At 29.8% G+C, this 24,349-nt stretch overlaps 4 protein-coding genes and 1 long non-coding RNA gene across 9 annotated transcripts; all 5 read right to left on the bottom strand.

Moving 5' to 3' along the window:
• Positions 1-104: 104 nt before the first annotated feature.
• On the bottom strand, positions 105-8,948 carry LOC132913399 (transcriptional regulator ATRX homolog). Its single transcript, XM_060971716.1, has 18 exons — positions 8,308-8,948; positions 8,007-8,149; positions 5,862-7,899; positions 5,468-5,775; positions 5,245-5,363; positions 5,034-5,179; positions 4,727-4,957; positions 3,765-3,984; positions 3,274-3,683; positions 2,889-3,187; positions 2,506-2,800; positions 2,167-2,447; positions 1,895-2,048; positions 1,460-1,807; positions 1,084-1,381; positions 815-1,012; positions 619-735; positions 105-525 (listed from the first exon to the last, which is right to left on the bottom strand). The coding sequence occupies exons 1-18, from the start codon at positions 8,322-8,324 to the stop codon at positions 370-372; spliced, it is 5,778 nt and encodes a 1,925-aa protein (XP_060827699.1). The 5' UTR covers positions 8,325-8,948; the 3' UTR covers positions 105-369.
• A 1,001-nt stretch (positions 8,949-9,949) lies between these two features.
• Positions 9,950-13,348, bottom strand: LOC132913536 (uncharacterized). 4 transcript variants are annotated; one of them, XM_060971947.1, is made up of 4 exons: positions 13,191-13,348; positions 12,504-12,674; positions 11,508-12,429; positions 9,950-11,432 (listed from the first exon to the last, which is right to left on the bottom strand). In XM_060971947.1, the coding sequence occupies exons 2-4, from the start codon at positions 12,621-12,623 to the stop codon at positions 10,360-10,362; spliced, it is 2,115 nt and encodes a 704-aa protein (XP_060827930.1). In that variant the 5' UTR covers positions 12,624-12,674; positions 13,191-13,348; the 3' UTR covers positions 9,950-10,359. The 4 variants fall into 4 exon arrangements, with proteins under 4 accessions (XP_060827930.1, XP_060827931.1, XP_060827929.1 ...); XM_060971948.1 differs by having other exon boundaries at positions 12,504-12,562; positions 13,191-13,347; XM_060971946.1 differs by lacking the exon at positions 13,191-13,348 and adding an exon at positions 12,956-13,184.
• Positions 13,349-13,635: 287 nt separating this feature from the next.
• On the bottom strand, positions 13,636-14,363 carry LOC132913584 (LIRP-like). Its single transcript, XM_060972015.1, has 3 exons — positions 14,358-14,363; positions 13,997-14,279; positions 13,636-13,808 (listed from the first exon to the last, which is right to left on the bottom strand). Exons 1-3 carry the CDS (start codon positions 14,361-14,363, stop codon positions 13,636-13,638), a joined length of 462 nt encoding a protein of 153 aa, XP_060827998.1.
• LOC132913539 (uncharacterized) lies at positions 14,364-17,009 on the bottom strand. Its single transcript, XR_009659405.1, has 3 exons — positions 16,874-17,009; positions 15,288-15,716; positions 14,364-15,017 (listed from the first exon to the last, which is right to left on the bottom strand). It is a non-coding gene; the product is annotated as an uncharacterized LOC132913539 (long non-coding RNA).
• A 1,601-nt stretch (positions 17,010-18,610) lies between these two features.
• LOC132913533 (protein O-mannosyl-transferase Tmtc3-like) lies at positions 18,611-24,086 on the bottom strand. 2 transcript variants are annotated; one of them, XM_060971940.1, is made up of 13 exons: positions 23,333-24,086; positions 22,716-22,852; positions 22,422-22,503; positions 22,103-22,202; positions 21,883-21,998; positions 21,636-21,808; positions 21,276-21,531; positions 21,038-21,186; positions 20,640-20,952; positions 20,268-20,558; positions 19,999-20,181; positions 19,623-19,907; positions 18,611-19,534 (listed from the first exon to the last, which is right to left on the bottom strand). In XM_060971940.1, exons 1-13 carry the CDS (start codon positions 23,522-23,524, stop codon positions 18,788-18,790), a joined length of 3,024 nt encoding a protein of 1,007 aa, XP_060827923.1. In that variant the 5' UTR covers positions 23,525-24,086; the 3' UTR covers positions 18,611-18,787. The 2 variants fall into 2 exon arrangements, with proteins under 2 accessions (XP_060827923.1, XP_060827925.1); XM_060971942.1 differs by lacking the exons at positions 22,716-22,852; positions 23,333-24,086 and having other exon boundaries at positions 22,103-22,331; positions 22,422-22,509.
• Between the last annotated feature and the right edge of the window lie 263 nt (positions 24,087-24,349).

Genomic DNA, 24,349 nt, shown 5'->3' with positions numbered 1-24,349 from the left:
AATATGCAGTTTATAAACACACGTTTGTCTGTATATATATATGTAGTTAAAAGTTTATCAAATAAAAAATGCGATTGTTCAAATAATAATTTTATACTAGTTACTTATAGCAACAATATTATTCTGCTTCATCAATACTGATACTACCATAATACAAATATAACATACTAAAAATGTAGATGAAAGTATAAGCACTTAGGATAATATATCAAAACATTTTTACACTATATAAAACAATGTAAAACTTTACATTGTATAATTTTATTCATTCCTCTTGATTTTTATTTTTGTTATTTACTGTGGTTGATATAACCTGAAATTGTATCAAGTAAATTTTACATTTAATAAATATTTAACTTTAATTCCTTGTTAATGTATGCACGTTACCTCTACATCATCATCAACATCTCCAGATCTAATATCAGTAGTCCTATAATCTTTCTGTTGATTGGTCAAATTCTTAATTCTATTCGGTACTGAATAAGATGTTTGAGCCATATTGGGTACTGAAGTTAAGTTTGGATTCTAGTATTCATAAATGCTCAGTTAAATTTTATACAAAAAACATGTTTTATATTCAAATGTTATCAACAGGAAAATTGTAAGTTATTGAAATACCTGATCGATTATTGAATTTGTAGTATTGTAGAAAGAATGTTGTTCCATGTAATTGTACATATTTGTTAATACATTAGCAGTCATCATTTGTTGGGTTTGTGGTGTTGCATTAGGATACTATAAAATGTAAATTATTATAAGAAGTTAATAAATATGAGCAAACTATTTGAGTTATTGACGAAAAACATATTCTTACATCCTTTTGAAGAAGTATTCGGAGTTTTTCATAATCCGTGCCAATACCCAATGGTGGCGGTATCTTATATTGATTTAACATCATATTATTTGGGAACGCCATTGAATATGATGGCATTATTGGTGGTTTTCCTTTCTTTTCCTCTTCATATTCTAACCAAGCTTGCTTTCTTTCTTCCTCATTCAGTTCTTCCTCTGCCTATTATTAAACAAGATTATTAAGAATATTTTGAGACAAGCAGATTACTGTATTATATAGCTACAAGTTACTTTATTTTCCAAAAGAGAATCATGTTCATGATAGTTCTCTACAAAATTTTTATATTTTAGAAATATTTCTGCTAATAATCTATCTTTAGGTAAATTCAGAGTCGGTTTCTCTCCGTTGTTTCGTTCAAATGTGTACAATTCATTTAAATTTTGATTGCTATAATGACGTTCTATTTGTTGTTCATCGACGACTCTACAAGAAAGTGATAGTTTCGTCACTTGTCGATTGTAAATCTTTTCTTCCATCGTTCCAGCCGCTAGAAATCGATAAACATAACATGGTTTCTTTTGACCAAATCTGTAAATTATATATGTTTTAGTAATTATGAAATCTTATTATTATCGATCACGATGAATTAGAATCAGAGGCACGAACCTGTATACACGAAATATACTTTGGACATCATGAGAAGGATTCCAACTTGCGTCAAAAATAATAACACGATTGGCAGCGGTCAAATTAATTCCCAGTCCACCTGTTCTGGTTGAGATTAGGAATAATCTTGCTCTTGTATTTGATGATTCATTAAATATTCTGCACCATGCGTTTCTATTTTCAGCAGATGTTTGACCATCCATCCGAAAATAGTCCAACCCCAATGACCAACTTCCAGTATGTCCATCTATATATTCCAAATTTTCATCGTTTTGTGTTGCATTATCGATTTTTTCAAGAAACTGCTCGATTAGAGATAATGAATACAACGATTGTGAAAATACCAAGCTAAAATAATTAAGCAATTTTTAAAGATAGTATGTAAATTATTGTAGACTTTTCTAAAAGTAATAAATAAAAATAAAAGAAGCATACACTTTGTCTCCGATTTGTTCACATTCCTTCAGGATTCCAAAAAGAAGTATCAATTTAGAAGAAACTCTCATATCTTCAAAGTGTTCATGTTTAACAAACTGTAACCACCATTCCTCTTCTTTTTTTTCAGGTTCCTCAGGAATTATTTCAGCTTCTACATATAAAATAAGAACAATATATATATATATATATATATATATTTTTTTTTATAACATATTAGTTTAACAGTAATTATTATTACAGTATTAAGTATTAAGTAAATGTAATCTTACCTGGTCTATTATTTTTTGAATTAGTTCTTATATTTTTTGTAACACTTGTATCAATGGTTACAATATCGTCATCCTCTTCAGTACTTATACTGGTCGTAGTCTCTATTTCGGCATCGTCAATAAAGTCTTTTAAAGAACCCTCCGAATCACTGATTTCGAATTTCTTTTCATTTATCTTTTCTATCTTTTCTGCATTCATTCGCAAAACCAAGGGATGTGTCCATATTCTTTGTAATGATTGAAAATCTGCGAAAAGAGTTCCATTGGCATTGCGTATTCGCCTGAAATAGAAGATATATATTAAATTCTGAAATTTCGTTAAGAAATCATTTCACATACCTCGCAAAATTATCCAAATAATGTTGATACATATTAATTTGCATTTCAGTTAGACTGACAAAAATTACATATTCCTGTTTCGGTGGTAAAAACGGTGTTAGTACAGAATAATCAAACCTTTGTACACAGCCCTTTAACATCTTATGTAAAACGTATGCTCGTTTTTTCATTAATGTAACATCATATTCGGTAGAATCATCAAATTGACCATTAGTTATTGGATTCCCAAATCTGTTTGAAAATTCCTTCTTCGTTCCTAAAAGATTTGGCTTTACAAACTGTACCATACAGTGATCTGTAATATATCGGTTACAAATGTTTAATTAAATGAATACTGAATTATTTATATATATACTTATTATTTAATATTGATCAAGTTTTACATTCTATCAAATTATTTTGGAGTGGTGTTCCTGTAAGTACAATCCTTCGTAATGTTTTAATCTGTTTCATTGATTTACTGAGAGCAGTATCCTCATTTTTTAGTAGATGTCCTTCATCGCAAACTACGACATCTGGACCAGGATTTATTAAGTACTGTAAAACTGCTTCTTTCATATTCTTTCTCATTTTATTGTTTGTGCCACTTAGATTTCTAAACATTTCATAACCAATAATGAGTACACCACCAGTTCTTTGCCAGCTTTCCAATTGAAACTTTCGTTCTATATTTTTCCTTAATCTTTAACAAATTTATCAACAAATATTATATGACCATTTGTTCATCATTATCTTAAATGTACTTGTAAATATATTTATGGAACTTACTTAGTCATTTCGTAAATCTCAATGTCATGTTCTATATCCTTTAACCAATTCGTAAATTCATTTACCCAATTAAGTACCGTGCTCAAGGGACAAACGATCATAATTGTTTTAACACCAGTTTTTTCATGTGTTAAAAGTGTATGACCCAAGGCAATTACTTGAAGAGTTTTACCAAGTCCCATACAATGGGCGATTATACATCCAGATCCGCTAGAAGAATTTACTCTTTCCAATGATTCAAAGCATGCATCCCACATGAATTTTATTCCCTCAGCTTGATGGGGTTTTAAACGCTTTACTAAATTTTCATGGACAGTTACCAATTCCTCTTTTGTTTCAGGATCAAAATCCAATACCAACTTATCTACTTTTTCTTCGCCAGCCAATCTTGCTTCATACATTTCATTGTACTATAATACAAAATAAAGAAATGCTTTTTCTTCGTTCTTATGGAACAGAAAATTAGTTAAGAATTAATTAAAAATATGTACCAATTTCTGTCTCTCAGCAATACGTTTAAGTCTTTCTTCTTCTTCTTTGGCAGCTTGCTTAGTATCACTTGTAACTTGCTTATCTTTCATTACTTTTCGGATATTTTTACGACCTTTTTTTCCAGGTGTTCCTTGAGAATTCGTAATATCAAGGTCCTTATCGCTATTTTCATCACTATTACTGGACATATTTTTAATGCGTCTTCTCTTTGGTTTGGTTCTAGGAATTTATAAGAAATATATATGTATAGGAATGTAAAATCCAACATAGAAAATTACTATAAATTCTTTTATACGATTTTTTATAGAAATTGATAGCTTTATATAAAAGGAAAGCATTAAAATAAATCATGGAAAAATATACAATAATTTGCGACAATTTGAAACCACTTATCAGACAAAAATGTTACTTGTTTCAATATTATTTTATGAATAAATGTAAGAATATACTAAGAATATTATTTTATCTTTGTTGTTATTTCTAAGACAATATATAATTGAAGATTTAACAATTAGTTTAAAAATTATATAAAAATATTCTTAAATAATTAATATTTGCTCAGCATAAATAATCTTTTGCTCAGTAGCAGTAGTTCTTTTGGATTTATAAAATAATTTTTTAATAAATTCAGCACTATACTACTTTAGTAGAATGGTACCTCAAAAATTTGTCTTTTTGAATGTTCTTTTTCTCCCTGGCCCGTTTTACATAATCTCATATACATTGTAAAAAATATTTAGACTAGAATATTGAACAATTTTCAAACATTTCTAAATCATGTAAAACTGTAAGTGAATAACACAATGAAAGAAATATTTAAAGATTAATTTTCATATAGTCATCTGTAAGCAACCTCTACACATATGTATTTAATTGCTGTTACAAAATCAGTAACACTGATGATGTAAAGCTTTTGTATAGTATTGTATTTATATATAAAAGTAGCTATTATAAAAAGTACCTTTTCTCTATAATCGAAGAGTCAGAACCAGATGATTTATGTGTCTTACGTTTACGCATCTTTTTTGGCTTTCCTATTGAAGAATCACTATCTGAAGATATATTATCTTCTGACATGACAGATTTATTTGATTTTGTATCAGAATTTATCACCTGCAGATCTGAATCAGAATCTATAATCTGTCTACGATTTCTTCTTTCGCGTTTTATAACTTTGATAACTGAATGTCCGCTATTTAAAAAAATATTATGTTTTATTTAATATATTATATGGTTTATTTATTAATTAACCATGTTAAATAACTCACATATAACTTTCTTCTGCCTTCTCTGCCCCTTTTTGTTTTTTATTCCATTTTTCTCTTGCAACATCAGAATCTGAATCAGAGGAGAACTTCATTGTTAATAGTTTATTTCGTCTCCATTTATATTTCTTCCATTTGTCATCATTTTCCTAAGTATAATCGAATTAATCAATATCTTAATCTAAAACAAATTAATTGTCATTTTAATTGTTACCTTATCACTACTCTTTTTTTCAGCTTTTTGAGTTGATCGTTTTGAAAGATCCTTTGATTTGGTTTTACTTTTGTCCTCCTCACTGTTACTGTTTTCAGAAGTAGATTCTTTTCGTTCACCTGAAATAAGATATATAAAATTTAATTTTATAAATAAATTTAATATGTAATACTAATAAACAAGAAATAACATTAAATTTAGAAGAAGTAGGTCTAATATCTACCAATATCTGAGTCGGAAGAATATAAAAGAGCTTTCTTAGTAACTGCATCTGCTTCCAACATTAATTCCCTATTAGTTTGGAAATTAGCTTGTATTTTTGCGATTGAAATATCATTGTTTATATCAGAATCTTCCCTTATATTTTCAATTATATCAGAATCTTCCTCTGCATTTTTGTTTTTCAAATGATTCAATAGGGAATCTTCAATTTCCTTCACTTTAGTCTTTTTTGCTTTTCTAGATAAAGAACTTCGTGTCGAGCCAAAAGTATTTTTACGATTGTTTTGTAACCTATCCAAATCAATTAGACTGCAAAAATAATTATATATATATATATAAGTACATATATAAAAGTTTTATCACAAGTAATGAAAAATAATTTTTTTGTTTTGTACCTTCTAAGCTCTTTATTCTCTAAATATTGTCGAGATTTTTCTAATGCATTCTTATACTTTTTAAGAACATTTTCTGGTAATTTTTCAACAACAACTTTATAAATCATTTTTAATTTTTTATCTGACCCAGCATAATTTATTTTAGATAAACATGCTGGTTCTCTAGAATCCAATGCTTTTTTGTCCTTTGTAAGATTTTTATTTTCATCTTTATTTTTCTTTGAAGAAGTATTTATTATTAGTGGTTTCAATTTAATATCATTATCAGAACTTGAATTTTCACTACTGTCACTGGAATAATGTTTCTTACTTAAACTTTCTTTTTTATCACAAGGACTCATAGAATCATCTGAATTTGACTCAAGAAGTGCACGTTTAGCACGAACTTCTTCATTAATGAGTTCATCAAGTTTGTCTAATGAATTATTTTCATGAATAGAATTACTTTGTGTTTTATCTTTTCCTCCTTTTTTATCATATTTTATATTTTTCGATTGTGATACGTCTTTTTCTTCGAAACTACCATTTGTGCTGAAACTTTCATTAAATTTTTCATTCAGTGATTCGTCATTTGTGGGTGTTTCTGAGTCCGATTCTAACATTGCCCTCTTAGCTTGTTCTTCGGCATCAATATCATCTAAAACGTCATTTTTCTTTTCTTCAGTTGATTTTACAATTTCATCAGAAGAAACTAATTTAGATTTTGCATTTTCAATTTTAGTAGGGCACGAGTTTTTATCTGTAAGTTTTGTATCTAATTTTTTATTTGTGAAAGAGTTTTCATCTTTATTATCATTATTTTTTTCAAGTTCTTTTAATTTTAAACCATTTTCATTCCTACATTCATCTCTGGCTTCTATCAAATCATTAATGTCTATATCTTTAGCTGTATCTTCAAATATATCATCTACGGATTCATTTATAACGTGTTCATTTGTAGATATCTGATATTCTTCAGATGTCTTCTCATTTGCATCAATTACTTTCAAATCATCTCTTATATAAGTTTTATCTTTCTTTTTGTTCTCTAAGATGGAAGAGATAATTTGATCACTCTTTTCATTGTCACCTATTAATTTTTCTGAAACTTTAGTTAATGTATTGTTTGTTTTATTTTTATCAACGTTTATTTTCGTATTATTTGTTCCTTCATCAGAAAATATTTCTTCATTATCACATTCAGAAACTGCGCTTGCTGCATTCAAGCTGTTCTCGGATTTATTTGATTCTTCTATATCCTTTCTTTCTTTTGTTATTTCGTTATCACTTAAAGAACAGTCCTCATGAGCTATGCTTTCTACTTTATGACTTTTACTCCATTCTTCATAAAAATTTGTTAATTCTTCTTCTTGTGCATTAAGTTCCATTTTAAGATTGTTGATCACATTTTTTGATTTTTCTATAACATTAAACGCTGATTCTTGGTATGTTAATTCTTTCTTAAAATATTTCCATTTTACATGTTCCATTTGTATTTCATACTCTGAACAAATCGCCTTAAATTGATTAAAAATTTTCACAACATGAGACTTGAACTGTAAGCTTTGTTCTTTACTGATTTTAGTCTTTTTTATTAACTGTGATGTGGATTCTGGATTTGACTCAGTGGATATTACTCGATCCTTCCCAGCTTTTTTAATGACACTCAAACCACTAAGAGAAATTTTTGATTTTTGGAATTCTCTACCAGAACTAGAGTCTGTCTCTTCCGTATATAAGTTGAGACCTTTTTGTTTTGACTTTAATAATGAATGTCTTCTTGTCTTCTTTTCATCAAATTTCTCATAAATTGCATCATCTGAATCACTAGAAACTAAATTTCTGATTTTATTCTTTTCCTTTCTTATATTATTAGAATCAACTTTCTTATCTCTCATAATCTTTTTGTGCCCATCATTTTTTAAATGTTCCTTGCCTTTCTTTTGATTATGATGAGCAGTTTCACTCTTCTCCTCAGAGGATTCTCTTCTAGACCTTTTTGCTTGTTTTGGTCTGTTAATGCCATCTTCATCAGATGACCTTTCAATTGAATTATCACCTAGAAATTAATTAAAGATCATTTTTCTGAATAGAATTACTACTTTAACTTGTTGTAATAAACATTTCTAATTTCCTTCTACAATAGACTTCTTCTATTCATCTTACGTGAGTTTCCAAATTTATAAAAGGAAGGTCGTACATCTTCAGGAGTACTTGAATCATTGTCACACAATGACCGTATTGATTTTTTCACTTCTTCCACTCTTGCAAGCCGTTCTTTCATATATACTCTGTTTTTAGGGTCTCTTCTGAAATCAAATATGTGCTTTTAAATTATTATATTATTATTACATTCTGAATATGTTACACAAAAACAGAAATTATATTAATTATACTACATAATTAATTTCACATAATTTCCTACTAAAACTATGCAGAGTTTATTTTTTTCTTTGTATATACTTACTTGAACAAAGAAGACATAGTGATTGACAAAATAGTTCTCTATTTCCAAAAGGACCTTGAATTAAGTATAAAACATTTTTATTTTCCAATTTCAGAACCCAAAATGTTAGATTAAACTTGTTATATATATTTCTGGAAACAAATTTCTATTTTAACTCTTGTGAATTAAAACAATTTTTATTAATGTCATATTACCTACACTATTATGCCATTATCTTGTCTATCCTGGTTTTATTAACAATTCAGATTACTTTAACAAATTCACAATCCACTGTCCCATGTATGGGTCAGTGTATTCTAAACTCACAAATCCGTTGACCCATCCATGGGTCAGGAATGTTTAACGTTAGAAGTCATATAACTCTTGATATAGGAATACCTTGTGTTTGAATTTCTGTGTATATAATTAAATTGTAAATATTTTACATGCAAGGAATAATTCAAATGAATGTTCTAACAAAAATTATTGAGGAAACAAGAGTTATTATAACTAATTAATTGTTTTGAAGCAGTTAATGCAAAATGCATGCATATCGCTTTCTTAGATATATGGAGAGGAAAGATACCTTTTAGCATGGGCTGTGAACGTGTTAATCTTTAAACATTTAGAGACATTATCTAATTGCATATTATAGCAATAATGAACAAAGAAGATAACATGTATTATAACATGTATTTTTTATTTGGTCCTTCTCAAAATTGTATCTGTAAAAAATAGTCATAGAATTAAAATAATATAAAAATATTACAAATGCGCATTAATTCGTGTATTTTCTCTCTATGTATTCCATAGCTTCTATTCTAAATTCTAACCAATATTATTCTTTAATTAAATATTCAATAATTTTAAAATCAATTAAAGTCATCATATAAATGTTTAGCATATTATCTATGACAAAAATATCAATCAATCACTTATAAAAAAAAGTTGATGTAATTTGCAAGTCTGTTTTTCCACTGTGCATATACTAAGTATGTAAAATTGTTTTAATCTCAAAAACGAAAAATTGTTACTGTTTTATTTTTATAATATTGAAAGTAATTACATGTAAGACAATATGACCTGTTTGTTCTGCAAATGAGTGCACAATTGCTATTGTCATTTTTACACGTTGATTCTTTAAGATTAAAATAAAGTTAAAAATTTGCATATATTAACTATTTATTATTTACTTATTAACTATTTCACAGGTTCATACTTACATATGTATATACATAAATTTAAATCATAACAAACTGGTTAAACAACATGGAGAGACCTTTTTCACCTGATATTCTTTTATAAATCATCCCAAACTTTCACATATTATTATATTTAAATTAATAAAAAGTATAATATTTAAATGAAAAAATACACATATAGGAATGTAATAACTCTGATAATAATTACTTGAAATGTTTATGTAGGGTCTTACTGAATAAACCGCCCCCTGGCAGTAGGAGATCAAACTATATTTAAGTATGTCAAATATAAATTAGTTAATTGTTAATTTTTATACATATGTTTTTTATAATAAATATAATAAATAAATAAAATAAATATAATAATAAATATGAAAATATTGTTACTTACATATTACAAATAAATACGACATCAACATATAAGCATGTGAAAAATGGGTTGCAGAGTTTCACAATAAAAGTCTTTAAAATATTAATTTTATTTACTCATTATTGAAAACATATTATTTAACAATAAATAAATACATAGAATTATATATCTATATATGTATTATATATATATATATATATATATATATTATTATATATGTATTATGTATCTATACACACACACACACACACACACACACACACACACACACACACACACACACGCACGCACGCACGCACGCACGCACACGCACGCACACGCACGCACGCACATGCAGATAGTTTATAATTTAAGTATTTTATTACAGAATATATCACTTAAAAAGTTAATATTTTTCCTGATGGAGGCTTAATAAATTTTCTGTTGATCCAGGAAATATTATTTTACATCTTGAACAGCCTATATCATCTATTACTAGATATATTTTTATATTTACATGTTTTAAGATTCATCAGCAACTGTATCCATTTCTCGATCTTCTGACATTTGTAGAGTATGACTTTGTAATCTGGACAAACTCTTTTCTTTCGGAATATAACATTTTGTATCCAGCACTCGGTTTTCTTCAAGTGCAGGAACATCACAAAAAAGACATCTTGTTTCTTCAAACTCTTTTTCCAAGCATGGATGAAAAATTAAACTGCATATTGGACATGTTTTGTACTGCATAGTAGTTATCTGCAAGAGGGTAATAGCACACCTAGGTAATATATGGCCTTGTGAGCATTTGGTAACTTTCCAAGGAAGTTCATTTATAATTTCACCACACAGATTGCAAGTCTCAATATTACTTAAATTGAGTTTGCATGTTTCTTTTAAAACGTCTTTAATACGTTTGGAAAATGGTGTTACTTTTTTATCTTTTTCTCCAGCCAAATATGATTCTAAATACATCTTTAATAAACATATAGAAAGCTTTTGCTGTTCTGACAAAGAAGATTTGCTTTCAAGACGCATAAGATAATCGCATGCAGAGTGAAGAAAAATTAAGGGTTGTGCTTCTGATATTTCTCCAGCAATACTACCTATTCCCTGAATGACCTTTTTCTTTTCACAAATTTGTATCATCACAGATGTCCACATTACTACTCGTAATTCATGCAAGGATAAAGATTCTAAATTGGATGGTATTTTTGATAAAAGAATCGTCGGATTTAATGCTCTTGTTGCTTTCATCCTAATCGCTTCTAAACAATCCCATAATTGCTCTAATCTGTCATGTTTGCTCTCATTTAAAACAGTTGATGGATCCCAGTTTTTATCTTTTAAGCAGAACATATGTATTTTGGTCGGTTCCTTCATTACTAAATGGTCGTATATAGTGTTCGGACTAGTTACGTTTATAAAAATTGTAAAGCTTGGAGAATGTGCGCAACCTAAATATCGAACATGACTTTGCGATAATTTATTGTTTACCTTCGTTTTTAAAAATTGATTTCTTTCCGTATTAACTGAAAACATTAAGCCATTTTCTGTAGTGACTAATGCATAATTTGTGCTTATACAGGTCATTCCTAAAAATTATTAATTTATTTATATTAATATTGTACGTTTTCCTGTAAATTGTATAGTAACATAATTTTATTTACCCGAGATCGTAAAACCTTCTAATTGCAAATGTTCCATAGTTTTTAGTGTACCATTTTTCTCAATGCAGAATAAAAACAAAAAGGGACCTTTTGCAACCAAGATTTTTATGTTTAAGTCATTTTGAGGAAATATTCTTATAGCGCTAATAGAAATGCGATCTTTATAATCGTAATATTTCTCAATAAATTTTAGTTCCATAATCTGATCATGATCTTCAATATTAAGACCATGAATACGTCCATCAGTATATCCAACAATAATTAAATGCTTTTTTATGTCAATTGTAACCCAATTTAAAGCACTTATTTTTATATATTCATTTAATCTTATTGTTCCTATAATTTCAGGATTTGATATTTCATTATAGTCGGATATTTTTGGAATTTTATAGATAATTATATCTCCATTGAAATATGCAACAGCAAAATATGCAAAATTTACAAAAAGCTTGCTCCAAGTAAAACAAGAAGCTTGTAATACTTTTAAACAATTTTTAAATGTTTCAAATAAAGTTGAATTATTTTTAGGTTCCTTCAGTTTTGCATTAATTTCTTGCTCTATAAAATTATAGCGTATAGAAGATAAATCATATGCAGGATACCAGTCTTTAGAAATTTTGTATGCTATTGTAACAGCACCTGCTGAAGTTAAAATTGCAATAAGACACTTGCTGGGATGTATTAAGTTCTGTGGTGACCAAGTTAAGTCAATTATTTTTGGCACCATTTCTTTTAAATTAGATAATTTTGGAGTTAAACTCTCCTCCATTATGAATGAATAAACTGCTTCACGTTGCATGCCCCAAATTTTAGATTCTATTTTGTTAGATATATTTTCTGTTGGAAGTATTGAAGGTGCATAAATGAAAGATCTAATAAATTTTATAGTTGAACAAGGAGACATTGGAGAAGGTATCAATTCCTGCAAAAAATAACGTCATTAGGTATATTATATTAATTCTACATATAATATTGATACTATTAGACTAAACTTACAAATATATGAATTCCTCTTTCAGTAAGAATTGATATATGATTATCTGTAGACCATTGAACTGAAAATTTAGACATAACTAATGGAAAAATAGTGAGATTATAAATTTCTTCCATCTCCATTGTTTGCTAAATATTTATTCACATAATATGAAGATTCCAAAAATCTTTCGCCTGAAAAAGTTTCATATTTGTTATGAAGAATCTTTTTTAACATTTATACAATTATATGCATACATTACGTTTCTTTATTTTTTAAATTATTTTATATGTACTTACATGCATATGTAACCTAAATACAAGGATATATATATAAAGTAAATACATAAATCATTATAATTCAATTTACAATTTAAAACAATATATTAAAATTTATAAATATGTATATTTTATAAATAATTTATATGTATATATCTATATATATCTTTTAAAAAATTAAATCTATAAAAACTAACCTATTGATTGTTATTATCATCTTTCTTAATGATTGTGTATTTTTAAATAACGACACATTGGTACATGAAAACATATTTAATAATTAACATTGAATTTAGTCTTACACAATATATGGTTAAGTACAAATGAGATCAGATCTTTCAGTAAATTTTTAAACATCTGAGTCAGTTGAACCAACGCGGTTAAAGCTGACAACTCTTAGTAAGTTTTCATCACATATATATAAGTACGTACTAGCTCTTAATTTTTAAAAATAATCATACAACAATTACAATCTCTTATACAATTGATTACAAGCATATATTATATATCACATATATACTATTCGTTATCACAAATAAGGTATTCACTTTTTTTAAAGCAACATCGTTCGATATTAAAGTTTTTGTATATTTCATATAGTACAATAAGGAATGAATAAGAATTAAGAATAATTGTATAAATTCTATTATCACATAAAATTGGGATGAGTAGATCATTTCTCAATAAATTGTTTAAGCTAACAGTTTTAAATAGATCTAAGATTACACAGAATATCATGTTGCTTTTGCTGAATTATTATATTGATTGAAACATAAAAAATGGCTATCGAAAATATGGTATGTTAGTAAATAGGGAAAACATTATATTTGAGCATTTCCTCAATCTTTTGCTTATGATTTAAAAAATGATTCTCTCATTAACGAGCACCGCAATAGGAGCGCAGCTCCTCGGTCGTACAAGATTTTAAACAACATTCCTCGTGAATTCCTCGTCCATTTCTTCGAAATCTAATCATTTTTTTCGCATTCTTGATAGACTTATAAGGATGCAGATCGTAACTATAGGCCATATAATCATCCATCTCCATCTCTAAAAGAAAAAGAAAGAATATATAATATTTAAATGAAAATATTGAAATTCCTACAATTTTCTTCCATTTGATATCGGTCAGTAGTAGCAACGTTTTTAACTATATTTACATACTTTCCTTTCCTATCTTTTTCTTGCAACAAATGATTTATGAGCAATATGCTTTTTACAATGTATGATCTACTTACCTTGATTGCTTTTTTTAAATCGGCTATTGTAAACACTACCGCATATTATCTGTAAAGTACTTGACAAAATTCGTCCACAGTATTGATGCATTTCTGTCATAGATTGATCTCGAGATTGATCTCGAGATTGATCCCTAGATTGTCCCTTTTGACCATATTGAAATACATCCGATCCATGTATGTTCCGCTGCTTGTATGTATCCGATGCATGTTCCGCTACCGGTATTAGGATCACTATCACGAGTATTAAACTCATGAGCGCGTATAATCGATTTGCGTACATCTAGAAGCAAAGAAATATTTTTGCAAATTTTTAAATTTAGTAAGATTCTGTAGTAATAATAATACTATAGTAGCTTACTCTCATTGAAAAAAATCATTAATCATATTCTATTATTACAATACAGATATTTATGCAAATTTATATTTGCATGAATACAACTAATGAAATAGCACCTAATATGTTTTGTTTTACTTTATCTATTTTTATATATTCAAGTTCTCTATAAATTCATAAACATCTGCAGCTTATACATTATAACAGTATTAGTATGACATAGTACGATACTATTAATATAACATACAGTACTATATAATATAATTAGTATGATATTCAACTACTAATAAATTAAAGGTGTCAAAGAACTGTAACATCTATTCGTAATAGAAAGAATGTCGATGGAATTTTTGTAAATCCAAATGAGCTAAACTTAAAAGCGAACACTTGTACTGGGTGAACTCGAAATTCAAGTATCATAAGTGGATCCTCTCAAGTATGTCTATTTAAATCGCTTTTATTAACTTTTATCAGGACTTATCAATAATGAAGCCCCATGCTGTTGCTGTCGCGTACCAGTCGTCGAGTAACGACCTATTTTTAGATATCATTCGTGCAAATGTGAATCTTGTACTGTAAATGTTTCCGTGTTAAAATCCTGGATCGAATGCTTTTCAAATGTCTCACAAATTTCCCTTATTCATCCACGCGCGAATATTTGAAAAAGATTATCAGGAAGGAAACCTGTATAAAAGATCGAGCAACATTATATCATCAAAGAATTATTCCTTCAGCTTTTCCGTATTATCTATTTTAAAAATTTAGTTCAATAAATACACAGAAAAGTTGAAATAATAGCAGTAACATTTTTTTAAGATAAACAATATTAATGGTATTTTATAAAAAATTGATAAATAATTGAATTTGGGTAGAAATAATAGTTATAGGAAATACTGACGATTGTTTTTAAGATATTAATTATCATACTGGAGAATGATTCACGATTCAACGTACCGTGCTGATATAACTTCCTTCAGCAACATAGATATTATTTAACTATTATTTCCCACAGTGTAACATTCTATTCACTCTCACAAATTGTTGCGGTTTTTCTTCTTTTTAATTGGTTAAGAATGAACTATATAACAAAATCGTTTTTAAACCTCCAATCGATGTAAGATAATAATTTGAATATTATCGAAAAATATATAATAAAAAGATCAAGCTCTATAATAAGAGGGAATATATTTTATTGTAATAGAGTTACTTACTCATATATCGACAAGATAGAGATCAATAAAACATGTATATATACATATATGTATACATGTATAGGAATATTATATATGTATATCACGATGTATCACAGGTTGGTAGATTTCTTTTTCTTCACAATCAATTACATTAGTCGAAGGATAGCATTTTGAATAGTCTAAATATATTCTTCGCGGTTGAATTGTGCAGGTTGATAAAGAGCATGAAACATAAATAAAAATTCAATAAGCAGGAATGTATTTTTCTTTGCACGTAATCATACAAGCAAAATACATACATTTCGAGGAGTAGCGCAAAATGAAAAATAATACGCGTGATAATTATTGAATGCAAAAATATTCGTTATTATAAGAGTTCACTTTTTTTTCTATTTCGATAAAATTTTAAGTTGTATGTACGTAATGAAAACAAATATAGATAATATTGTCGCTGAACACACTGATAAGAAGTAAAGTTAAAGCTACATTTCAATTTAAAAATATCTGTTTCTCTTGCATATTTTTAAATTGCAATATTCTAAATCTAAACTATATATTACAGATTACCGTTTCGTATAGATTATATTCATTACTAATAGGTATAAATAGATTATATCGATTCATATAGATTTTATTGATTGTCTTGCTAATTGACCAATTATTTAGAGAATCTAATCAGTTAATAAAAGAAGATCTATGGCATTAATCTGTTTCGATGTGAAGTGAATAGAGAAATAGAATAAGATAGTGATATTCGATACTTAACCCACGTAATACTGAAATTACTCTGAGATACTGAAATTCGAAAGTTGATAGTTTATAGTTTGTATTACATCGCCAAATCGCTATATAGAGGAATTACACAATTAAAAAAAAGAAACCAGTAAATTTACAAAATTATTTGAATAGGATTTAATCCTTCATCGTTGCATATCGGTGTAACTCTACATCACATTTCGTATATGATAATATCATATATTATATATGTTGCATTACTGTGTTATTAAAATATTGATGTAGCGGAAAACTACAAAATACTTTCTTAACAATAATAACTGACGAAATCAGCGTGAATCGATTGGAACAAAAGTTCGAAGATACCGTAGACTGTAAAGGGTTAATACTAGAATTAATATTAGAATTAGAAAATTACTGATTATTCAACTATTTAACAATGAAAGTATTTTTTATAGTGGTCATCAGTTTGCAAAGCAATACTATGTATCGAATATATCGAATCGATTGATATCGAATATCTCAAGCATGAATCGATAATTTCAATTTTATTTTGCATGCCGTTATATGTATGAATGGAAGGAATTAGTTTATATAATTTTGGACAATTACCTTTCGATTAACTCTAAGGATAAAAGATTTCTTGACAATCTTGAACATTGACATATACAGTATGTATTTTATTCATATTCTCCTTCCCTTTTCTTAATTGTCTTTTTCTATAATGTCGTAAATTTTCAGAGCGTAGAAATGGAACTGTCTTAATGGTTCTGACAATTGTTTATCGATCTATTGAATTATGTAATCGGTAAGAGATAATTGATTATATTAATTTATCGACATCTTCCAACCACTCTGGTAAGATTGAATTTTCAACAACGATCTCAAATTAAATTAAAACAAATATTGTAATCGCTTCGTTTAGGTACTTCTCTCATGAAAATGTTCATACTTCCATAATCCGTAACCAAAGATGACACAAATATCCTTTGACCAGATGTCGACGCTTAAAACGAACAGAAATGATCGACGCAAAAGAGTAATTCGTAATAATGCATTGTTCTTTTTTTCCGTTTATTTGTCTTCATTTCATTCGGTTCATCGAAACAATTAAACACCACCGTTTCCGTTCAACAATACTCTTGCATCTTTAAAATTTGAATACACGTTTAAATACTGAACAATTACTATGTACACCTGACGCGTCTACTTTTTCAGAGAACATCTTTAATACACCGAAGATTTTCTACATCCACTTGAACACGTTATTTTTCTCTTTGATTTTCTTTAAGCAAGAGTAAGGAAAAAAGGTCTATGGATGGAAGAAGAGAAAAAAGAGAAATATAACATTTAGGATAAAAAGAAGTGAAAGAAGAAGAGGAAAGAGAGTAGGTTGTATTCGACTCTTGATCCACCGATTACTAGTTATTTTACTCTGTTTAAAATCGGCAATCCCAGCAATATGCATATAAGTTCAGTCCCTACTAACACAAGTCGGTGACAGAGATGGTAAACGCGCGAGCAGTCACATATTTCTACTTTGTTCTTGTTTCGTTTTTTTCTTTTTTCATTTTTTAGCCAAGCGTTGTAGTTGTATTCCTGGCTGATTATCTCATTACTTTATTATCTATCACTACTGCTTTTTACTACTATCGTTATCCACGTTATTGACAAGAAATCCGCTTACAGTGATAGGGACCTAAGTTTAATTTTAAATCTTTAGAAGAGGTGAACGTGAAACTCACTGATCTCAAATTATCTTCTTCTTTGGTTTCTTTTTAAAATTTACCTTTGAAATTAACCTTCTTATTTTTTTAGCGCTAAATATATATATTCCGTGTAATATATTTATTTCTCATTTAAATGTAAGTTAATAAAAATACAATATACATATGAAAATGCAAAGTATACGTTAAGGGATGCACTTACCGGCTCGTGAAGAAGCTCGTGATTCACTAAGGAAAAGCAGAAAAAATATGTTAGCAAAAAAGGTTGCCGAGTTCTTTATAAAATTGTAGAAACATCTCTAGTAATATTGAACACATTATCTTTTGTTACATTAAATGAGATAATATGGTATTTCGCTGCATATCAATTTCTCATTTCTCTTTCGAGCACAATCAAACAAAATTTATAAAATGATCTTTAAAAAGAAGATATTAGTATCGAAATATATTTTACGGGACTAAAAAAAGATGATATTTAAATATTTCTTTAACTGAAGTTGATAAAAATAATAATGTATATAATAAAAAATACATGAATGTTTAAAATATAGAATGAGGAATCATAATTTGTGAACAGAGGCAAAAGCTCTATTCACATTCAATTGTAAAGACAAAACCAAAGGAATGCACATTTTTTAATATATTTTACAAAACGTTCTATTCGTACAGCATATAAAACAATACTCTGTATTTATTTTATATTCACACATTAGCTCTATACGACTGTACCACCATATTCTTTTGTTATATGTAGAATATAACTTTATACAGTATTCGGCGCGATTTTCAAATGTCAGTACTATGAAAGTGCGGTATCCTTTTGTCGCGTGGTTCCAGCATGCTTTTCGCCAGTTGAAAATGCCGGTGTAACGCTATCGAACTTCTCCGAATTAATCGTTTTAGTCGTACGTTCCCGATCGATTGTCAATTCCGTTGCATCTGAGCTCACGCTCTTACCAAAAACCCTTCCAGGCGAAAATTCTTGCTGCTCGTTCGAACTTGCTCTCGTCTTCAACAAGCTGTCGTGATTGATGTGCGTATCTTTCACTTCCTGCTTCACTTCGTTCAGTGAAACTCTTGCAGGTTTCGATGAACTCTTCAGATGCACAATATGATTATTCATTAAGTCCGTGCTGCTTTTTTTATGGCCTATATGATTATGGTGATTCGAGAATACAGAATCCGTTTTGCCTAGAAATTGGCTACCGCTATTTTCCATATTGCCGAGACCATTTGCGCCACTAGTACTTCCAACACTACTGCTGCTAGAAATATCTCCCATGTTGAAATTTCTTTCCTTGGGACCAGTTTGCCAAAAGGAATCGTCGAACACCTCTGTGTCGCGTTGCTCCGGAGGTAGTCTGCTGATACGAGCCTTGACAATAGCCAGGTGTCTATGCACGTAATCCTGATGAGGTGCCAGGGCTGCTGCTCTTTCCAAACATTGAGCAGCCAAGCCTAACTTACCACGCTCAACCATTACAACGCATAAATTGTGAAGGCCTTGAATATTTGTTGGGTCCAGTTGCAGTATTCTACGGTAACACTGTAACAATTAAAAAAATCCCCATTAGTGTTTCTATGGTGCATAAAATATTTGAAAGAATTTTATGACTTCAATCTCTCTAACTTACATTTTCAGCAGCATCCAAATCCTTTATATTATTTATATAAATATCACCTAGAAGGATTAATCCTTTAACGTGGTCCGGGTGAAATCTAACTAGTTGGTTTAAAAATGGAGCAGCTTCAAGGGGACGTTGTTCATCTGCTAGCAAAAGAGCCAAATTGAATAAGGCTGAACGGAAATCCTCTTTAAGAGCAACAGCATTACGAAACCATCGTTCTGCGCTTCCGCTATCATGGTCATCCATAGCCAGCATTCCAAGATTAAAATGAACTCGTTCATTATTAGAATCCTGAAAGTAAGTATCAATACGTTTATGATGTGAAGAACTATTTTGAGATATTATCTTTACATTGTGTGTGAATAAATGTAAAGCAAAATACTTTTCGTAAAAGTTTCAGAAGTCTTTCTCTAGCTACTTTTCGTAATTCAGCACGTCCTAGCTCTTGCAGTAAAATAGCTGAATTGAGTAACGCTTGTTCGTGCTCTGGGTCAAATTCGAGAGCCTTGTCAAGATATGCTAGAGCTTGAGATGCTTTCCCTTGTTCAAGAAATACGACCCCAAGCTTTAAAAATCAAAGCATTATCATATTAATAATTTATTTTTTTAATAAACATTGGTAACATTAATGATTTCATTCTTGATACTTACGTTATAATAAATGTCTGGATTGTTACTATCGTAGAAAAGGGCCCGTTCATAAACTTCTTGGGCTTCTTTGGTACGATTAAGTTTAATTAAAATATCGCCTCGATTAATATACGCTTGCGTGTAATCGGCGCGCATACTAATGGCTTGTCTATAAAGCAGATCGGCTTCCTCTAACCTAGTTGCATTCTTCGCTATTAGGTTTGCTAAATTTACGAAAACATTCAAATGATTCGGAGCTATTCGCGCTTGGTACGACTCTCCGGGTTTTGCTTTTGGTAGTAAAGATTTTGCCTGAAAGAAAGTTATCAGATAAACTTAATATTACTTTATCATTAAATTCTAATAAATATATCACTTTAACTATGCATTTACCTTCAGATATGCGTCTTCAGCTTCTTTAAACATTTTCAGATGATTATAGGTTCTACCCACGTTAATGTGTGCACCGATGTCATCGCCTTGAACTTGCACAGCCATATTAAAAAAATTCAATGCTTCCTTGAATCTTCCTTGACTTTCCAAAGCGTGCCCCACATTATTGAACAATTTAGCATTACGATCATTCACTTTTAATCCCGACATGAATATAGAATATTCATCTAACCAATCGTAATTCCTGATAAAAGTCTTCGTTGTGTGCGCAGCCAAAAGAGTTATTAATAAAAATAGTGTTACTTTCTTAAATCTGCAAATATAAGAAATGAAATAAGAAATATGTTTTTGAGAAAGTTTTGAATACACAACGATATTTTCTTTTTAGCGAAATTTACTTTTTATCGGATAAAATGCTCCATCCATATCCAATGAGCATACAAAATCCCATAGATGGAGCATACAATACTCTTTCCGCAATGACGAATCCAACTGGGAAGAAGAGATTTGAGGCAGGTAAAAATGGGAGTATCATCATAGCCAAGCTCTATACAAAACATTCGGTTCATATTACTTCATGGAAATAATACATTTACTTTAAGCGAAAAATGCAGTTAATCTACATTTGATACTAACCATTATGAGAATAATGGAAGTTTGTCTATTAGGTGTTAAAATTGCTGTTACCAACAATCCTAATATGGTCGTATGAGTTGCTATAGTGGCCAGATTACGAGGATCTGTAAAATTTTCTATTAACGGTATCGTTCCCATAGTCCAATCACAGCATAAATCGCTTGGAAGAAATAGCAGCCTTAGATTAACTGCTGCGAGGTAATTATAGGTAAGCTGCCTTATTGGCGTTGGGGCCACAGATGCGGGATTGTCAAATCTAAAGTGTCATTAAGGAATTATTTTTCTTTGTTTTACTATTAAAACTTTATTATTTACAAGAATAAGATTCTTTGATATCTTTTAATTATTATTTATAGATACCTGGTAAATACAGGTAACTTTGAGCCCATTACATGTAGCCGAAGGATAAGTAAACTAAACGTGACAAGCGTAAGGACTGTCAGTCGTTTTGTACCTTCACTGGACCAAGCAAGTGATATTTTCTTCCCACCAAAAGCTGCCTTTAACGTCAGGAAAATATCCATTGCTCTTACCTAAGCAGGTAATAAAATATACAAGTTGAAATAAATATTTAATATTAATAAATATGGTTTACATATAAATTTACCTTTTGCACAACAAAAATTTCATAGAATACACAAACTGCAGTGGCTGTTATTCCTTGTTCTTTGCACAACATGGCAGTGAAAACAAAAGACATAGATAATATCAAAGATTTCCATCCTAAAATAATATAAAAACATTAATATCTACTTCAATGAATGGTAAGTTGTAGTAGTAAATCTATTAGGAAATAAGGATAAAAAAAAACTTTTAAACATTTTTACCTGTAGATCTTCTACTTCTACAGCATTTAGTGTACATGATTAGAGCCGCTAAATAAAATAAAGAGGACAATGTTTCTGCTCTTCCGACCACTCCTGTAACCTTAATACACGATTATCCACTGACAATGCATCTAAACACGAACTAGGAACTACGACGCGATCGATCGCTCGACGTCGACCCTTTGAATCTGGACACATGATAGATTGTCGCCGAAGGGAAGAACAAGGACTAGAAATAATTATCAAATAATATTCTCATATAATTTCAAGGTAACGTCGATCGATTCGATCGATATGGAAAGCAGTCTAAACAACTTACTGCCTCTGTATGTATAGGATGAACCGCAAACAGAAGAGAAGATACAAAAGTTGCAGAATCAGATAGAAACATCAAGCATGTCCTGCAATGGTGATTAAGACACACTTTATACTGATTTGTAACTACTTTATAAAATGAATGAAAATAATTTCAATGATATATAAATAAGTTACTAATGTTGTGTCACATTCCTTTGGTATCTAATTTTTAATTTGCCTACTATTTGTGGGACTAAATCAATTAAATATATAGCAAAGTTAAAAAGGAGAAGTCTTAGTTTAAAAAAACACACACCTGAAATATAATAAGCAAACTCCAACATGTAGGATAACATTAAGCAGGTGATATCCCATAGGATCCAACTGGTGAATCAGGTAATTCCATCGGAATGTGAGAACGCACAAAGGTCTATATGATTTGTGCGACTGCTCCTATTTGCAAGAACAGAATTCTTTCAATATTTTGTACATAAGATAATCTTATACAACTACATAAATAATAAAATATTTTAATTATACATTTCATAGGATCATACATAGTGGATCATAGCAAAATAAACAGAAAGTTACTCTAACGCTTTGCGTTTATTATACAACAATTTAATTTAACAGCAAAATAGAGAAAAAACATTATCTTCGTTGAAACGATCGGCAAGCAACAAAAAAAACAAACTTCTCTGATCAGAAATAAAGTCGACTGAAAAAAAATATTGAATTTATCCATGTAAGAAACTTAAATAATTCGAAATAAAACTAAAAAATTGACTTGGATAAAACTCATTCGAATCGAATCAAATCGAAAGGGAAGGGAAAGGAGGAGAAGAGCTGAACGGATCAATACACAAGAAGGTAAAGACAAGAGTAAAAGGGGGAAGGGGAAATCGAAACCATCTCTCTATCGTATTCACCCACCTTATGCATAGGTGTACCCCAGAAATCATTGTAAAAAACGTTTTTCAGAGGTGTATGAGGCCTTAAGTCGCGATTATCTTTTATCGCAGAAATGTCATCGAAAACGAAGCCGCAATTAAGGCTATTTAGATAGACAGCGAACGCGCTTATGGCGACAATCGCCGCGAGTGCTCCCCGCGCAGGCACTCCCATCACAAATAAGACATTGATCGGCCGTATTTTTCTCACGATTTTCGACTTAGAAACCCTAAGCGGGTACCTCTTTCGATTTCGTTACCGACGTTATCTTTTGTTCGTTATATTTATCCCCGTTTTCTTTTCTAACTATTTATGTTATCTATCTAACTAGCTATCCTGTCTGTCGAGCCGAGAGTTTAACCCCGCGATGTCCAGAAGAGACGCCGGAATCTTATCTCTAGGCACGTAGACGTTGGTACGTTCCTCTTCGAACACATTATGGACGCTTATGTATCCAGTACTGTGGAATACAAGCGGGTTTCCTCACAGGCCGATCTCCGGAATTCGATGAAAGACATGTCAATGGCAAGCAGGTTCAAACGTTCCCCAAAAGAAAAATTTTCAACACCGAATAGACAAACTGGCGAACCGGAATCGTAGATTACTGTGTGCGCGCGTTAAAATCGAACTGTCAAACAGTAGACGTGTATACGGCTGTACAGCAGTGCACGCTACGTATCGTGAAACGAGTACAACGCAAGTACGATATTACGACGGCGACGACGCGAATTTACTTCAGAAAGAACGCGCATGCGTATTGCTCGATTAAGCGCGAACTACCACCGTACACATCTTCACCGACGTGTAATTCAAAATATCCTTGTTCTTGAAATATTTTTTCTTTAGGAATATATATATATATATGATATTTATTATCTTTGCTTGGAGCAAGTAATTGATCCAACAAATTCAAACATTATGTGATAGTATTAGATTAGATCTTGTAGTAGAAAATTTTATGTTTGATTAACCTAACATGTATACCGGTTATTTAGATTA

Source organism: Bombus pascuorum, chromosome 13 (genome assembly GCF_905332965.1).
Source record: "Bombus pascuorum chromosome 13, iyBomPasc1.1, whole genome shotgun sequence".
Taxonomy (NCBI): Eukaryota; Metazoa; Arthropoda; class Insecta; order Hymenoptera; family Apidae; genus Bombus; species Bombus pascuorum.
This window is presented reverse-complemented; position numbering and strand designations above follow the sequence as displayed.

Excerpts from the sequence above, each read along its gene's own strand:
- LOC132913584 (XM_060972015.1), bottom strand. Across the intron at positions 13,809-13,996 it reads ATTTAAAAAAAGCAATCAAG|AGATGGAGATGGATGATTAT; the intron begins GTAAGTAGATCA and ends TTTTTCTTTTAG.
- LOC132913533 (XM_060971940.1), bottom strand. The coding sequence starts at position 23,524 with ATGGGAGTGCCTGCGCGGGGAGCACTCGCGGCGATTGTCGCCATAAGC. Across the intron at positions 21,999-22,102 it reads TAGAAGTAGAAGATCTACAG|GATGGAAATCTTTGATATTA; the intron begins GTAAAAATGTTT and ends ATATTATTTTAG. Across the intron at positions 19,908-19,998 it reads TTCTGAAACTTTTACGAAAA|GATTCTAATAATGAACGAGT; the intron begins GTATTTTGCTTT and ends ACTTACTTTCAG.
- LOC132913399 (XM_060971716.1), bottom strand. Across the intron at positions 7,900-8,006 it reads TTATAAATTTGGAAACTCAC|GTGATAATTCAATTGAAAGG; the intron begins GTAAGATGAATA and ends ATTAATTTCTAG. Across the intron at positions 5,364-5,467 it reads TTCTTCCGACTCAGATATTG|GTGAACGAAAAGAATCTACT; the intron begins GTAGATATTAGA and ends ATCTTATTTCAG.
- LOC132913536 (XM_060971947.1), bottom strand. The coding sequence starts at position 12,623 with ATGGAGATGGAAGAAATTTATAATCTCACTATTTTTCCATTAGTTATG. Across the intron at positions 12,430-12,503 it reads AAAGAGGAATTCATATATTT|GAATTGATACCTTCTCCAAT; the intron begins GTAAGTTTAGTC and ends TATTTTTTGCAG. Across the intron at positions 11,433-11,507 it reads AGAAGGTTTTACGATCTCGG|GAATGACCTGTATAAGCACA; the intron begins GTAAATAAAATT and ends AATAATTTTTAG.